General features: G+C 37.7%; 1 protein-coding gene across 1 annotated transcript in view; it reads left to right on the top strand.

The window, feature by feature from the left end:
- Positions 1 to 15,812, top strand: part of mrap2a (melanocortin 2 receptor accessory protein 2a) — a 30,592-nt gene that overhangs the window by 2,256 nt on the left and 12,524 nt on the right. The window contains exon 3 of the mRNA XM_066701699.1: positions 1,477 to 1,576. Coding sequence (XP_066557796.1) covers positions 1,477 to 1,576 — 100 coding nt within the window. The remainder of the gene's footprint in view (positions 1 to 1,476; positions 1,577 to 15,812) is intronic.

Raw genomic sequence — 15,812 nt, 5'->3', positions numbered from 1 at the left:
GTTATTTATTTGTGATGTTTATCATAGATCTATTGAATATATAGATTACCCAAGTCATGTTGATAGGGGTAAAGGTTTCTTTTCTAATATAGTTATTTGACCACCACACTTTCCATTACATAAAACATATTTATGTAAGGACAATACCTGTATCTGTGATCTAAGAGGAATTACATTTAATTGGACTAATTCATATATCTGCACAGACAATAATGTGGGAGCTCTTCTATGAGAATCGAAGCTTTAATACAAATAGAATGTTAACTACATTATTTGCTACTTTATCTGTGTAGGTGTATAATATGATTAAGTCAGTTGATTATACCTTATTATAAAAGTTTCCTTCACTATGGATACCTTTCATAGCTGAAGACAAAGGCAGACTCTAATAACATTTCGGGATTGCTTTTCAAACAGATAGTTTTAACATATATATATATATATATATATATATATATATATATATATATATATATATATATATGAAAATAGATTTTTTTATGACATAACCCCTGGATGAAAATATGTAAATGGAATAGAAATGTGTTTATTTCTCAACTGTAGAACAGGTTAACACAAGATGTTTACATCTAGACTACAAAAAGCCAATAGCTGGGATATTATGTTGGGAAGGAACACTCCTGGGCTAAGCCTTTCTACAGCCTTGATTGTTTTGTTTTCTTCAATTTGCTCTCAGCAACCTTGCTGGTTTATTTTGTATTTGTTGTTTCTCATCAGTAAAGGTATTGAATGGCTGGCTGTGGGTGTATGGGGAGCAGCTGGAAATAAAATCCCTGCCTTTCAATGTGCTGTGCCTCAGACATTAACTATTTTTAATTAATTTGTGCCCTCTTGAGTATATAAACCCCTCTTCTATTGAAAAGGGGCATAAGGCCATACATTTTATGTGTATAAAAGAAGTACAGAGCACATTTCCCTTTTAAGTACACCCTTCACTTATACAGTGAGGGAAAAAAGTATTTGATCCCCTGCTGATTTTGTACGTTTGCCCACTGACAAAGAAATGATCAGTCTATAATTTTAATGGTAGGTGTATTTTAACAGTGAGAGACAGAATAACAACAAAAAAATCCAGAAATACAGCTACCATTAAAATTATAGACTGATAATTTCTTTGTCAGTGGGCAAACGTACAATTGATCTTGCTGTTTTACATAAATCACATAATCAAGTGAGAAAATCATTTCCAGGGAAAAGTGTGTAGTATCATCAAGTATTCCTGCACTTTTTCATCTCTCTGTTTTAATTTCAATATAATGCTGCAAGTCATGACCGGGGTTGGTGGGTGAGGGGAGTTTTGCATATATTTTACTCATATGAACTTACAGCTTCTATTATTATACTATAATGGATATACTGGGAAAACTACAGATTTCAGAAGACACATGCTAATTACTAAAATTGAATTTAATGCTGCATGAAAATGTATGACTCCTGTTCTGTCCTGTTTTACAGACTCAATTGTGATTGGATTCTGGGTTGGCCTGGCAGTTTTTGTAATTTTTATGTTTTTTGTTCTGACACTGCTAACGAAGACAGGCGCACCACATCAAGAGTAAGTCCTTGAAAGACATCCTTAAAAGTGGTTAACATGAACATTTTGTGTGAATCAAAATACTAGTTTTATTTTGTCCCCAATTCTTGCTTGTATCAAAACCATTCAATCTTATAAAAGTTTATTCAAATGAATGTATTATATTATTTTACAGCTTACTATATATATATATATATATATATATATATATATATATATTAGGGCTGGGCGATATGTCTTAAAAATAATATCTCGATATTTTTAGAAATGTGGGTGATATACGATAGATATCTCGATATTTCTTGTTTTTATCCAATCAAGCCACACAATAAGACCAAAGGCATTCAAACTACAAGTATTTCGTTAATCCTTCAATAAGCAAAACTAACAAATACTACATGCAGGCTGTTATGGTAAATATATTCAGAATGCAACACATTACAGGGCAAGTGTTGTGTGATTACTATTATGTGTGTTATGTTGTTATGGGATATATATATATATATACACACACACACACACATAAGGGATTTTATATAGAACAATTATCCGGTCAAGGAAGGAAGGACAACAGCTCCCGTCTAAAAACGGTCCATATTCACAGATGTCTCAAAAATTATTTATTAGAGAAAAAGTGAATATTATATTGCTTACGCGTTTCGACTTATCTTCCTCAGAGCACATATATAAATATACACATTATGATTTACTGTCACATAACAACAATAACACAAGTAATAGTAATCACACAACACATGCGCATGCGCATAGATTCAGGAAGATTTACCACAGCCGGGTTTACAGTGGCGCATCTAACAACTGCTAGACAGGGAGATTTCTTCAGTGGCTGTCGCGTTTCGATTCTGCTTAACGGTACAGCACGTTGATAATACAAAATTGTTTTATTATTATTATTATTATTATTATTATTATTATTATTATTATATAATAATAATAATAATAATAATAATAATAATAATAATAATACAACTGTTGAACCACTTCACCATCTTAATACAAATAAAATGATACTTTCTGCATTTGTTTGCAAGCTTTCCAATTTATTAAAATGCAAACAAACATTATTATTAATTTTATACAAATGATATCAATCTAAATTAGCGGGGGTGGGGGGTGCTTGCAGATCGAATTTAGCCCGGTGACGAGAGTGGGGCGCAACGTGTGCGCTTGCGCATTAAAGTTTCTTTTTGTTATTGTGGCTATTGTGTGTCACTTCTCTCTCCTCATGTCTGTCGGTGTTTCTGGTGCACATTTCTAACTGCATCCAGCACGTGTTGAAGAACCAGAAAGAATGCAAAGCGTCCTAATGACGTAAAATACTGCCGTAAAGATTGCAATTTGCGACACCACGATACAAACGATATAGCATAATATACAATGATAGACGTTTTTCTATCGTCATACGATATATATCGTCATATCGCACAACCCTATAAATTAATAAATTATCCAAATCAGTACATTAATCAGATTACTTTCAAACTACTTTTGGCATACTTTATAAAACTCTCTTTTTAACGCTCACAATAGAAGTTTATTGCAGTAAGTAAAACAGTGTAAATATCTTCTATATAAAATGAAAGAATAAAGTTTACAAATGAGAGGAGGTCATTCCTCCCATCGTGCTCGTTTGGTGTCCATTAATAACAAAGTGATCCAAGGATCCTATCCAGTATTTTAAATGTTGCCAAATTTTCAGCTTCAACCACATCGCTGGGGAGTTTGTTCCAGATTGTGACTACTCTCTCTGTGAAGAAGTGTCTCCTGTTTTCCGTTTTGAATGCCTTGAAGCCCAATTTCCATTTGTGTCCCCGGGTCCGTGTGTCCCTGCTGATCTGGAAAAGCTCCTCTGGTTTGATGTGGTCGATGCCTTTCATGATTTTGAAGACTTGAATCAAGTCCCCACGTAGTCTCCTCTGTTCCAGGGTGAAAAGGTCCAGTTCCCTCAGTCTCTCAGTAGGACATTCCCTTCAGACCTGGAATACGTCTGGTTGCTCTCCTCTGAACTGCCTCTAGAGCAGCGATATCTTTCTTGAAGTGCGGAGCCCAGAACTGTACACAGTATCCAGATGAGCTCTAACTAGTGCATTGTACAGTCTGAACATCACTGCCCTTGTACTCAATTCTACACTTTTGACAATATACCCTAACATTTTGTTTGTCTTTTTTATTATTTCCCCACATTGTTTGGATGGAGAAAGTGAGGAGTCCACATAGACTCCTAGGTCTTTCTCATGCATTACTTCATCTAGTTCTGTTCCTCCCATAGTGTAATTATAGTGGACATTTTTGTTACCTGCATGTAATACCTTGCACTTGTCCACATTGAATTTCATCTGCCAGGTGTCAGCCCACAACTGAATATTATCTAAGTCCCTTTGAATAGCCTGTGCTGCCGAGATTATATCTGCTGAGACACCTATTTTAGTATCATCTGCAAATGTGACAAATTGTACAATACAATCAATTTTAATATGGAAGTATTCAAGTTTTTTTTGTACCTGTTAATTTATTTAAAATCTGTTCAGCTGAGTTTGTTGTTGGAGTTTCAGCAAATATTTATTCCAGCTTATTTTTTAAAACTGCTTTTTGGAATGTTTTTCCTCATTTTACTGAGTAATTATATCTACTTTCGTATATGAAAAAGAAAACATACCAAAGAAACAATCTGAAAGTTACCACACAGAACATAGGAAGATGAGATAGAAGTTTTGCAGTTGCAACTGTAACTAAGTTATCTAACAAATATAGAAGTCAGTGGAATACTTCAGGCAGGCAGAGATCGTGAAATATTTGTTTTATTGCACTTTCACTCACATTAATTAAGGGTTTGTGCTTGTAACCAAGCCAACTAATGGACATGTATTGTGATTGAGAGGTGAGTACACTTTCTGTGAATACAAATTGAAAATTGAAGTAATCTAATAGTATTTAATTCATATTTTTCCATAGATGAGTCATGCTATTGAAAGGATCTACATGAATAATCTTTACATTTTGAAACCTCTCAAACATTTCTCCTTATCTGTAATGTTTTACTACTTTACTACCAGACTCTCATTCTGACAGTTTTATTTTTTAAAAGTGTAGCAATCACATGAAACGAATGTATTATAAATGTTTTACCTTGTATATAATTGAATTGAATATTATGGTACTTTATGTACAATGATAGGGAAAAGTGTTATGTAGCATAGATTACTGTCTTTTAGAGTTGTGCACTATCAGTTTAATGAATTTGAATTAATTGTCTCCCCCCCCACATACAACATTTAAAACTATATAAGTATACAAATATATAAAAAATAAGACACACAAATATCAAAAAGAAGTAACAAGACAAATAGAAACAAATTGTAGTATATAAATACAAATAAAAAGTGAATTGAATTATTACACTATTACCCTATTGCTAACAAAAAACACACAAATAGAACTAAATTGCACAAAATACACAAATAGAATAACACATTTCCCAGGCAGTAGCCTGCCTAGCTCACAAACTAGAATCAGGGCGCCCACTCCAACGAGGTTAATGGACCCACAGTCCCACACCGTGACATGATATCATTGACGTGAAGTGTAAATGAGCAATATAAAACCGATCGCGCAAATGTCACCATTCTGAATTTTTTTGTGCAGGCGCCCCGTGCCGCCCCCGGCAAGATTCCACCATGGGTGGCTGCCCATGTCGCCTATACCTAAATCCGCCGCTGGTTACTCATATTGTGTCATTCTGTTTGTGGTTGAAGAATGTTATTACTGTTGTTATTGTACTCGGTAATCATGTATCAATTCAAGATCCAATACATTGTTAAAACAAATATACACAAACCATTAGAATGTAAAAGTTGACAGCTGATGATTACAAATTATCCACTAATCAAAATAATCCTCAGACATGCTGGAAGACAATACAATGATCTCAAATAAATAACATTCCTCTGAACTGCTTATGGCCATTTCCCCAGCAGTATAGCAGTGACATATTAAATGCTTGGGGCTGATTTATTTTACGTTCATGTTTTTGAAAGAAGGAATTGTTTAAGAGTTTAAGGTTAATCATTAGTTATTGTAGAATCAGCAGGACAGTGCTTGGTTCAGCCCTCAGCTGTTCCTTTTAATATTTCTGCAATTGTAATTGGGATAACAACAAAGCTTGTGGATGCTGTGAATGCCAGATCTGCTTGAAAGTGCCAGAATGGAGGTGAGGTTCAGAAAGCAGTCAAGGATAGACTGGTGCCATAGCATTTTCACATTGTTATGTGTCACAAAAGCATTTAATGTTCTATATACAGTGAGGGGAAAAAAGTATTTGACCCCCTGCTGATTTTGTATGTTTGCCCACTGACAAAGAAATGATCAGTCTATAATTTTAATGGTAGGTGTATTTTAACAGTGAGAGACAGAATAACAACAAAAAAATCCAGAAAAACGCATTTCAAAAAAGTTATAAATTGATTTTCATGTTAATGAGGGAAATAAGTATTTGACCCCTTCGACTTAGTAGTAGATGTCTTCCCCCCGACATCTCGAGTCTCTTCCGCCGGCCCATGTGCCGCTGGACTCTTGAGTGGAGCCTCTCTGCCCTGTCTATGGACAAGGACAGCAGACAGGTAAAGGGCTTAAAGTCAGAGGTGGAGCTCATGGAGAGGGAACCCCCCCCCAATTCATTGAGCAACAACACTCCTGTAAGTCAGGATCGGGAGATTTGGGTGGTGATCCAGAGGGCTGTGAACTGCTTGCAGATCCCCTGAACCTCTGACCCCACCCCCCCACACTTCAGGTTCGAAACATCCAATCCAAATACTACATAGATTAGGAATACAAAACACATCACATAAAGTAAACATAAAGCTGTGTGTCAAAACTAAAGGCTTTTTCTCTGCACACCGGTGTGAAAATCCAGCTTGTCCTATTGAGTGACAGGGAGCAGCACCTCTCAGGGTGCAGCGGCACCGAGATTTTTGGTTCCTCCCCTTCTCTAAAAGCCCAAGCCCAAATGGTGGTTTCACACACACCCCTAATGAAGATGTCATTTGATAGGTTACATCCCCACCAATAGCAAGTTAACAGGCATTTTGTACCCAAAGTCAGGAAGTTAGAAAAAAATAGGTTTGTTTACTTTAACATGAGGGCTGCTAGTCTGAACATAAAATGCCTGTGTTGCCACTGATATGAGAGGTGGCTGTACCCCTCTACTTTACATTTGTATACAGACCTAAGCCAAACTTGTAGGGCTCTGTAATTCACAAGGTTTGAACTACGACATACAGTACTGTGCAAAAGTTTTAGGCAGGTGTGAAAACATGCTGTAAAGTAAGAATTCTTTCATAAATAGACATGTTAGTAGATTATATTTATCAATTAATTAAATGCAAAGTGAGTGAACAGAAGAAAAATCTACATCAAATCCATATTTGGTGTGACCACCCTTTGCCTTCAAACCAGCATCAGTTCTATGTACACTTGCAAGGAACCTCCACTATGCTTCACTGTTGCCTGCAGACACTTATTCGTGTACCACTCTCCAGCCCTTCACCAAACAAACTGCCTTCTGCTACAGCCAAATATTTTGACTCATCAGTCCAGAGCACCTGCTGCCATTTTTCTGCACCCCAGTTCCTGTGTTCTTGTGCATTGTTGAGTTGCTTGGCATTTTTGCCATGTCAAAAGTATTACTTTTTGGCCACAAGTCTTCAGTGAACGCCACTTCACTTAATTTATTCAAAAGAGCTTGGACAGCACATCTGGAAACCCCTGTCTGCATTGAAATTTGTGCCTGGGAGAGACCTTGCTGATGCAGTATATCTACCACAGCTTGTTGCTGTGCTCAGTCTTGCCATGGTGTATATGCAAGTGTATTCCAACATTCCATTCTATAATAAGCGATGACCCGCAGGTTTGATTGGAATTTTAAAGTTGTATTTCTTATTTCCTCTTTAATTTAAATTGTCAGTGCATGCCTTTTGTTGTTGGTGCATATGACTGTGGGATTCATTTGAAGTGTACATTTGTATTATTGCACATATTATGATGAAAAATGCATTAATGTATATGACAGACAGGAAAGTAATAAACTGAATCCTAGTTGTGGATTTGTCTTGCTTTTATTTAATATCTATTTTGTTAAAAACCAATATACTGTATACTGATACAGCTGTTAAATTATGTAAAGACATTGGAAGTGAAGTATAGAAAGACAACATTCAGTAGAAGAGCAGAATTAGAGGTGGCAGGATTTACATTTGAACGAATCATGCATGACTCGGGACACGGTGAGGCTTCAGATGCAGGTGCAGGAAGCCCAGAGAGCCATTTGCTTAATTTGCAAAATGTGGATTCTGTAGTTGACAGGATACGAAAAGAAATGAGGAAAGTGAATGACTTGACCTCAGAATGTAAAGCTCTGGCAGATGACTGAGACCAAATAGACACCGAGAGGAAAGAAAGGGGGTTTGGTTGTATGAGGTGAAGATAGAAGATACTCAAAAAATAATTGAGAACCATTTCATACAAATTAGCCCGGACGAGTGTTAGAAATATCAATAAAAGCATTAGACATAGAGATGACAAAAATCAATAAATGCAGAGAGGCACTTCAGCTTAGGGAGGAGAAAGGTGCTAAAGGAAGAGATGCAGATACATAGTAAAATAAAACAGACCATGGAACTTTATTACTATAAAAGAAAATCTGCAATGGATGGGGAACAGAGCTTAAGTGTGGCAGACAAGGTTAGGGAGTTAAATGAAGAGGTGCTGTTCTGGCAGGGTGAGTATGAAGAAGTTAAGGGAGAGTTGGACAAATTCTTAGAGAACAATACTCAAAAAAATTAAGGGAACACTTAAATCACACATGATGAACGAAATATATTAAAGATCAAAATCTTTACTGTTCATTGTGTAATTCGTTGAGAACAAAATGACGTAACAACGGTCAATGGAACCAAAATCACCAACAGATTGAGGGCTGGATTCAAACTCACAACGAAAATCAAAGTAAACAACTGAAATCACAGGCTGTTCCAACTTGCGTGAATTTCATCACAGCAACTCATACTGTGACTCAGTAGTATGTATGGCCCCCACATGCCTGTATGCACTCCCGACAACGTCTGGGCATGGTCCTGATGAGATGGCAGATGGTGTCCTGGGGGATCTCCTCCCAGACCTGGATCAGGACATCAGTGAGCTCCTGGACAGTCTGTGGCGCTACTTGGCGGCGTCGGATGCACTGACACATAACGTCCCAAAGGTTCTCAATTGGATTCAGGTCTGGGGAACATGAGGGCCAGTCAATGGCATCAATGCCTTCATCATCCAGGAACTGCCTACACACTCTGGCCACATGAGGCCGGGCATTGTCCTGCACCAGGAGGAACCCAGGTCCCACTGCACCAGTGTAAGGTCTGACGATGGGTCTGAGGATTTCATCCTGGTACATAACGGCAGTTGGTACCGTTGGCTAGCACATGGAGGTCTTGCAATCCTCCAAGGATATGCCTGCCCAGACCATCACTGACCCAAAGCCAAACCGGTCATGCTGGATGATGTTGCAGGCAACATACATTCACCACAGCGTCTCCAGACTCTTTCACGTCTGTCACGTGCTCAGTGTGAACCTGCTCTCATCTGTGAAGAGAACGGGGAGCCAATGGCGGACCTGCCAATTCTGGTGTTCTCTGGCGAATGCCAATCGAGCTGCACGGTGCTGGGCTGTGAGCACAGCTCCCACTAGAGGAGATCGGGCCCTCATGCCACCCTCATGGAGTCTGTTTCTGACAGTTTGGTCAGAAACATGCACACCAGTAGCCTGCTGGAGGTCATTTTGTAGGGCTCTGGCAGTGCTCCTCCTGTTCCTCCTTGCACAAAGGAGTAGATACCGGTCCTGCTGCTGGGTTGATGCCCTTCTACGGCCCTGTCCAGCTCTCCTTGTGTAATGGCCTGTCTCTTGGTATCTCCTCCATGCTCTTGAGACTGTACTGGAAGACACAGTAAACCTTCTTGCGACGGCATGTATGGATGTGCCATCCTGAAGTAGCTGGACTGGACTACCGCCTCATGCTACCAGTAGTGACAAGGACACTAGCAAAACGCAAGACTAGAGAAGAATCAGTCAGGAAGGATAAGGAGAGAGCAATTGTCTGTGGCCACCACCTGCAAAACCATTCCCTTTTTGGGGGTTGTCTTGCTGTTGCCTCTCTAGTGCACCTGTTGTCACTTTCATTTGCACCAAAACAGGTGACATTGATTCACAATCGCTTAGGCTTCCTAACTGGACAGATTGACATCCCTGAAGTTTAACTGACTTGGTGTTATACTGTGATGATTACGTGTGCCCTTAATTTTTTTGAGCAGTGTAGATACATGGATGCTGTAAGGGAAGTGTATATGGACTAAGTTGCTAATATGGGAGTTAGCATGCATAAGGCATCTCAGGTTGTTAAGAGACCTGAAAAACTGGCTGGTACACAGATAGAAGGACTTCCAGGTGATACTTTTTGTAAATATATGGTACTGGAAGCTAGGAAAGTATCTTTGCAGCATGTACAGAGTAGAATTCTTACAGGACATGATTTAACTCTGCACAGATGGAACAACAAAAATAGGTCACAAGTATGGCACTGCTGGCATCTTTTATAAGGATGGTAGAAGGATGCATTTAGGACTTGGGGAACAGGCATCAGGCTCTGCTCAGTGTACATTTGAAACTGTCAGAGAAATGGTTCAGGACATAGAAGTGGTGGGTGTGACTTGAATGTACGTTTTTGTGAGAGTGAAATTATCACAAATAATTCAAATGTTGTGGGGGACAGAGCTGCAACTGAGAAAAAAATCAATGACATTTAGTCTCAGGGCTGGGCGATATGACTTAAAAATAATATCTCGATATTTTTAGAAGTTTGGGCGGTACACGATATATATCTCGATATTTGTTGTTTTTATCGAATCAAACTACAAAATAAGACCAAAGACATTCAAACTACAACTATTTCGTTAATCATAAATATGCAAAACCAGCAAATACTACATGTAGGCTGTCTTGGTAAATATATGCAGAATGGAACATATTACAGCGCAAGTGGTGTGTGATTACTATTACATGTGTTATGTTATGGGATATATATATATATATATATATATATATATATATATATATATATATATATATATAGACACACATACATACATACATACATACATATACACATGATTTACTGTCACATAACAACAACAAAAGTAATAGTAATCCCGCAAGACATGCGCTGTAAAATGGTATAGATTCAGGTAGATTTACCACATCCGTTTTTATAGTGGCAGATTTAACATCTGCTAGACAGGGACATTTCTTCTCTGACGGTCGCGTCTCGATTCTACTTACCGGTACAGCACGTGTTAATACAAAATAATAATAATAATAATAATAATAATAATAATAATAATAATAATAATAATAAAAGCTGTTGTACCACTTCACCATCTAATGAAACTTTCTGTTTGCATTGCTTTGCAATTTATTAAAATGCAAACAAACTATTATTCTTAAATTTTTATACAAATTATATCCGTCTAAATTAGCAGGGGTTGGGGGAGTGATCACGTATTGTCTGGGGTGCTTGCAGATCGAGTTTAGCCCGGCAACGAGAGCAGGGTGGAATGTGTGCGCTTGCGCATTAAAGTTTATTTTGTCTATTTTGGTTATTCTGTGTCATTTCACTCTCCTCCATGTCTGTTTGTGTTTCTGATCCACATTTCTTGTCACATCTGACACGTGTGGAAGAACCGGGAAGAACGTAGCGTCCTAATGATGACAAATACTGCCGTAAAGAGTGGGATTTGCGACACCACGATATAAATGATAGAGCATAATATGAAACGATAGACGTTTTTCTATCGTCATACGATATATATCGTCATATCGCACAGCCCTAGTCTCGGTACAGATCAGATATTCTTCCAGAGATTGTGGAAGACTTTGAACAGCACAGTGAGTCTGATAAGGCTAAACTTAGACTTGTAAATGAGCTTTTCTGTGTATTACATTTAGTTGATGGTTTGGCCCACCAGGCTAATGTAACACTTTCTATCTGGGAGAGATTCATTTTTGGTGGAGACAAAGTAGGTAGTTTGTGCTTACATTGGGTACACAGTAGGAGAGAGCGGGACAGTTAGATTGATCATAACTGTATGCAAGGCAGTGCAGGAAGGAGGCTGAAAAAAGTGGGAAAGCAGTGCAATACAAGACAGTTCTGTTAGGCAAAGATAAAGCTGAATTCGTGCCACTGGTACCATTCAAAGGTAACAGAATATGCTGAGATATCAGCAGAGCTGCACATAAGCTGCAGTCTGCTCTAAAAACCAATGCCAGCTGTGAGAGGGATTTTGGGATATTTGACCGGATGTTGAGAGAAGATGAGAGCGACAGGAAATGCTATTCTGTATTATGTAATTTGACAAAAAGTTCAAATTACATGAAGGTAGAGCTACATTAACTTTAACAAATGTAATTGTTATTCTTCTTTCAGAAAACTTAATGAACTGTTGATGAGATGAAAAGTTTCCATGGTTGATTTTCATTTTCTGGGAAGAATTCCCTGCTGTTTTTAATGCATGTATTTGTGTTTAATATTATTTTCTGAACTGTTTGCAATTACACTGTAAGCTATTTACAATCAATGTGGTATTTATAAAACATTGAAATAATTGTTTTGTTAGTGGTATATGAAAACAGCCTTTCATTGTGCCTGCAGTTATTTGATCACGTTACAGTAATGTGCTGCAAACGTATTGCAATTCTCCTGCAATAGATATGCAGTTTTAATAGGATTTAATAATCCATTTTAAAGTCCACGCTTACAGCTGTATAGTGCCGATACACACACAGCGCTCAGCAATAGCTCAGCACTGCTCAGTCTGTATGAATGGCGGTAGCTCTGCCAGTGGAATGCAGTGGAGGTCGAAACAGTACTGAAAAATCCTACTCAAGTAGACGTACTGTTACTTTGATGATATTTTACTCAAGTAGAAGTAAAAGTTCTGATATAAAAAACTACTCAAGTAAAAGTAAAAGTAGCTAATTTAAAAAGTACTTGGAGTACAAGTTACATCGTTACTTTTTACAAAGCCTTGTCACATGATCTCCAAGTAAACACTAACACTATATATATATATATGACCCACATGTCTGTCCTGTGATAAATGGAAGTTCGGTTTCTGCCTGACAACTGCTCATGAAGACCCATATATAGTCAAACCGGGGAGAATGAAAGCATACATAATGTTTAATATAAGGGGGGTTTGTACGATGTTTCAAGCCCAAATTGCTTGTGAAAGCTGGTTCTTATCAGACCCTGTTCTTCTAGGTATCAGGGTTGCACTATAGCACAGTACCGTAGCACAGTGAGACAGTGAGACAGTGACCTTGTTTACACAGACACACAGGTAAACAAATGCAGTTCTTCAATTTACATACTTCAGAAAATTATATTGTTAATCCATTTCTTCACAGTAATTGACATTCAATAAGTAATTTCTAGTTTATTCCATTTGAATATTAAAGCAATAGGTTTTATGTAATCAAATATGAAGTATTGTGCATTTTTCTGCAGTAGATAAGGTTTGTTTAGTTTTGAAAGTAAATGAACCAATCAAATGAGAGAGGGTTCTTTGTTGTCAATGCAGGAAGTGGTGTCATGGAGCTTGCCTTTCAACAAACCATACAACATCCAAAGTATTTAATCTGTGAGACCTACTTGTAAATCAATGTGTGTGTGTGTGTGTGTGTGTGTGTGTGCGTGTGTGTGTGTGAAAACAATCCTATTATGTTTTGAGTGTGTTTTCAGTATTCCTGGCCTGTTATTCCATGGAAATCAGCTGTCATTCCAGTTTTATGTTTTATATTAGGTTATTTTAAAGAAAGTGTCTTCAGGATTTTACAATCCCAGTCTAGGATTTGGAGATATAGGCAGTCAAACCTATTTGTGCTGTTTTCAGTGCATTTTTGATAATCCAGGTTTGTCATTCCATGTCATTCCACTTTTATGTTTTATATGAGGTTATTTTAAATAAAGCATATTTAGGATTTTAGGATTCCTGTGTGGAATTTGGAGATATAGACCTTCTGTTTTCTCCATTGTAGTCGATGGGCATTCCCCCATTGCATTCTGTTTTGTCATTAGTTTTAGTCTGTCCCTTTCTTTTACAGAAACATCTCTTTACAAACAGCAAATTGCTATTAAGTACGGGTTTGTAATGTCTGATATTGTCTGATATTTCATCAGCATTGCTGAATGATGTATTCATTGTGATCATGTGAACGTTTACTGTTTCAGAGATCAGTGCTAATCTGAAAATTGATATATTACATTGTGATATAAATCAGGAATGTCAAATGTCACGTTTTGGGGGAAAAAACTGTTTTTAGCATAACTCGTTTTAGATTAAACTGTGTAAACTGTGCGTGAAAAAGGTACCCTCTAGGAGTATATCCATAGCAAGAACCTGAATTATTTGTGGAATTGGCTTAATTTTCACGTTTTGCCACAAAGCTCTTCAAATGTTTGCTCACTAATAGGGGTGTAACGATTCCACAAATTTTCGATTAGATTCAATTTTCGATTGTAGTTGTTATTTTTCTTCACACACTTGTCTCCAATTTAATAACCTTTTTTGATAAAAATTGAACAATTATTTTAACACTGCCAGCCAGGAAATTAACAATAACAGTATTAACAGTAAATTAACAGTCAGGGCTTATGAAACGCACTTTAATGGACTTTAAGTAGTTCTAGATTTGCATGAACAGTTTTTCTGAGTTTTCCTTAATAATGCCTCTGCTGAGTGATTTGAATATTTTATCTTACATGTCTTACTGTTGTGTTTTGGTCTGGGGATACGTAATTCTCCAAGTGGCTACTGCACATTATTATTTAATATTAAATGCGTTATTTAGTTAGGCTTGGTTCTGTTGAGAATGTATAATACGTCTCCTTTTTAAATAACCAAGTGTATTGGATAATACACATTTTAGAAATACTTTCTCAAGCTTCCCGTATTCATACCTCATCAGGGAGAGAGTAAACGAAGCGCTGACAAAGTGTGATTATAGTTCTGCTCTTCTGCAAAATATTTCTACAAGATCAAGAATGAGTTCTGAAAACATGAAAGGTTACAAGACGAGGACAGCGAAGGAACGAGATTTGAGATTTGAGATTTTTCTCGAATCCAAGATTATAGAAAAATACTAAAAAAGTACAAGTACATGAAAAGCTACTCAATTACAGGAATGAGAGTAGCTGTAATTCGTTACTTTCCACCCCGGGAATGCAGGAGGATCAGTGTCTCCCCTCTGCTGCTACATTCCAATCTGAACACGCAGAGCTGCGTTTCAGTGCCGTTGCTCGACAAACACTGGAGTCACACCATTTGACAATGTATTGGGGAGTAGTTCACACAAATCGATAAAAATGTATCCAAACATTAGACAAGGGTCTTGTACTATGATAAATGTGGTGGTTATTAATATTTTTACTTTTATTAAGTTTTAAAATATTGTTTTAATGACGCTAGGTAAAGAAAATCCAAGATGGCATATTTGATAAGAAAATAAAAAGACATATTTATTAGGGTTAAAGTCAAAATTTAGTTGTTTTGGTATTGTACATATCTAAGTTAAGGCATAATCTAACCATTTAAGTGTATAACAGCTTTAAGTAATACATTTTTAAAAATCGATTGACCACCCTAATATCAGAGAGATAGCGGTGGCGGAAGAGATGCTGGTCAATGTAATGCGTCATGGCGCAAGGGCAACTGGACTCTCCTTGGCAGCCATTGTGGCAGCGCGCCCCCAGCTCTGTCTATCACAGGCAAGACAGGTGCCTGTCAGGGACAGGACGCGCCTCATAGATGCGCCCATTTCACCTGAACCACCGCCTCAGGATTTTGCGCTTCAGCATGCTCAACCTGCACACCATGTCCCAGGCCATCAAGCTCGGTGACTGGTTCATTACGGTGGATGTGAAAGTCGCTTACTTTCACATCCCTATTGCGCAGGTACACAGGAAGTTCCTCCACTGTGCCTACGAAAGCAGAGCATTTGAGTTTGCTGTTTTCCCCTGTCACTAACCCCATGCACTTTTTCCTAGTGCATGGACGTTGTCTTGCGTTGCCAGGGGGTCCATGTCTTCAATTATGCACTGGTGCCAGAGAGAGTTGCCTCCATACTCTGTGTCTG

This window comes from Amia ocellicauda, chromosome 1, assembly GCF_036373705.1.
Source record: "Amia ocellicauda isolate fAmiCal2 chromosome 1, fAmiCal2.hap1, whole genome shotgun sequence".
NCBI lineage: Eukaryota > Metazoa > Chordata > Actinopteri > Amiiformes > Amiidae > Amia > Amia ocellicauda.
Note: the sequence above shows the minus strand (reverse complement) of the source record. Positions and strands in the feature narration are given on the sequence as shown.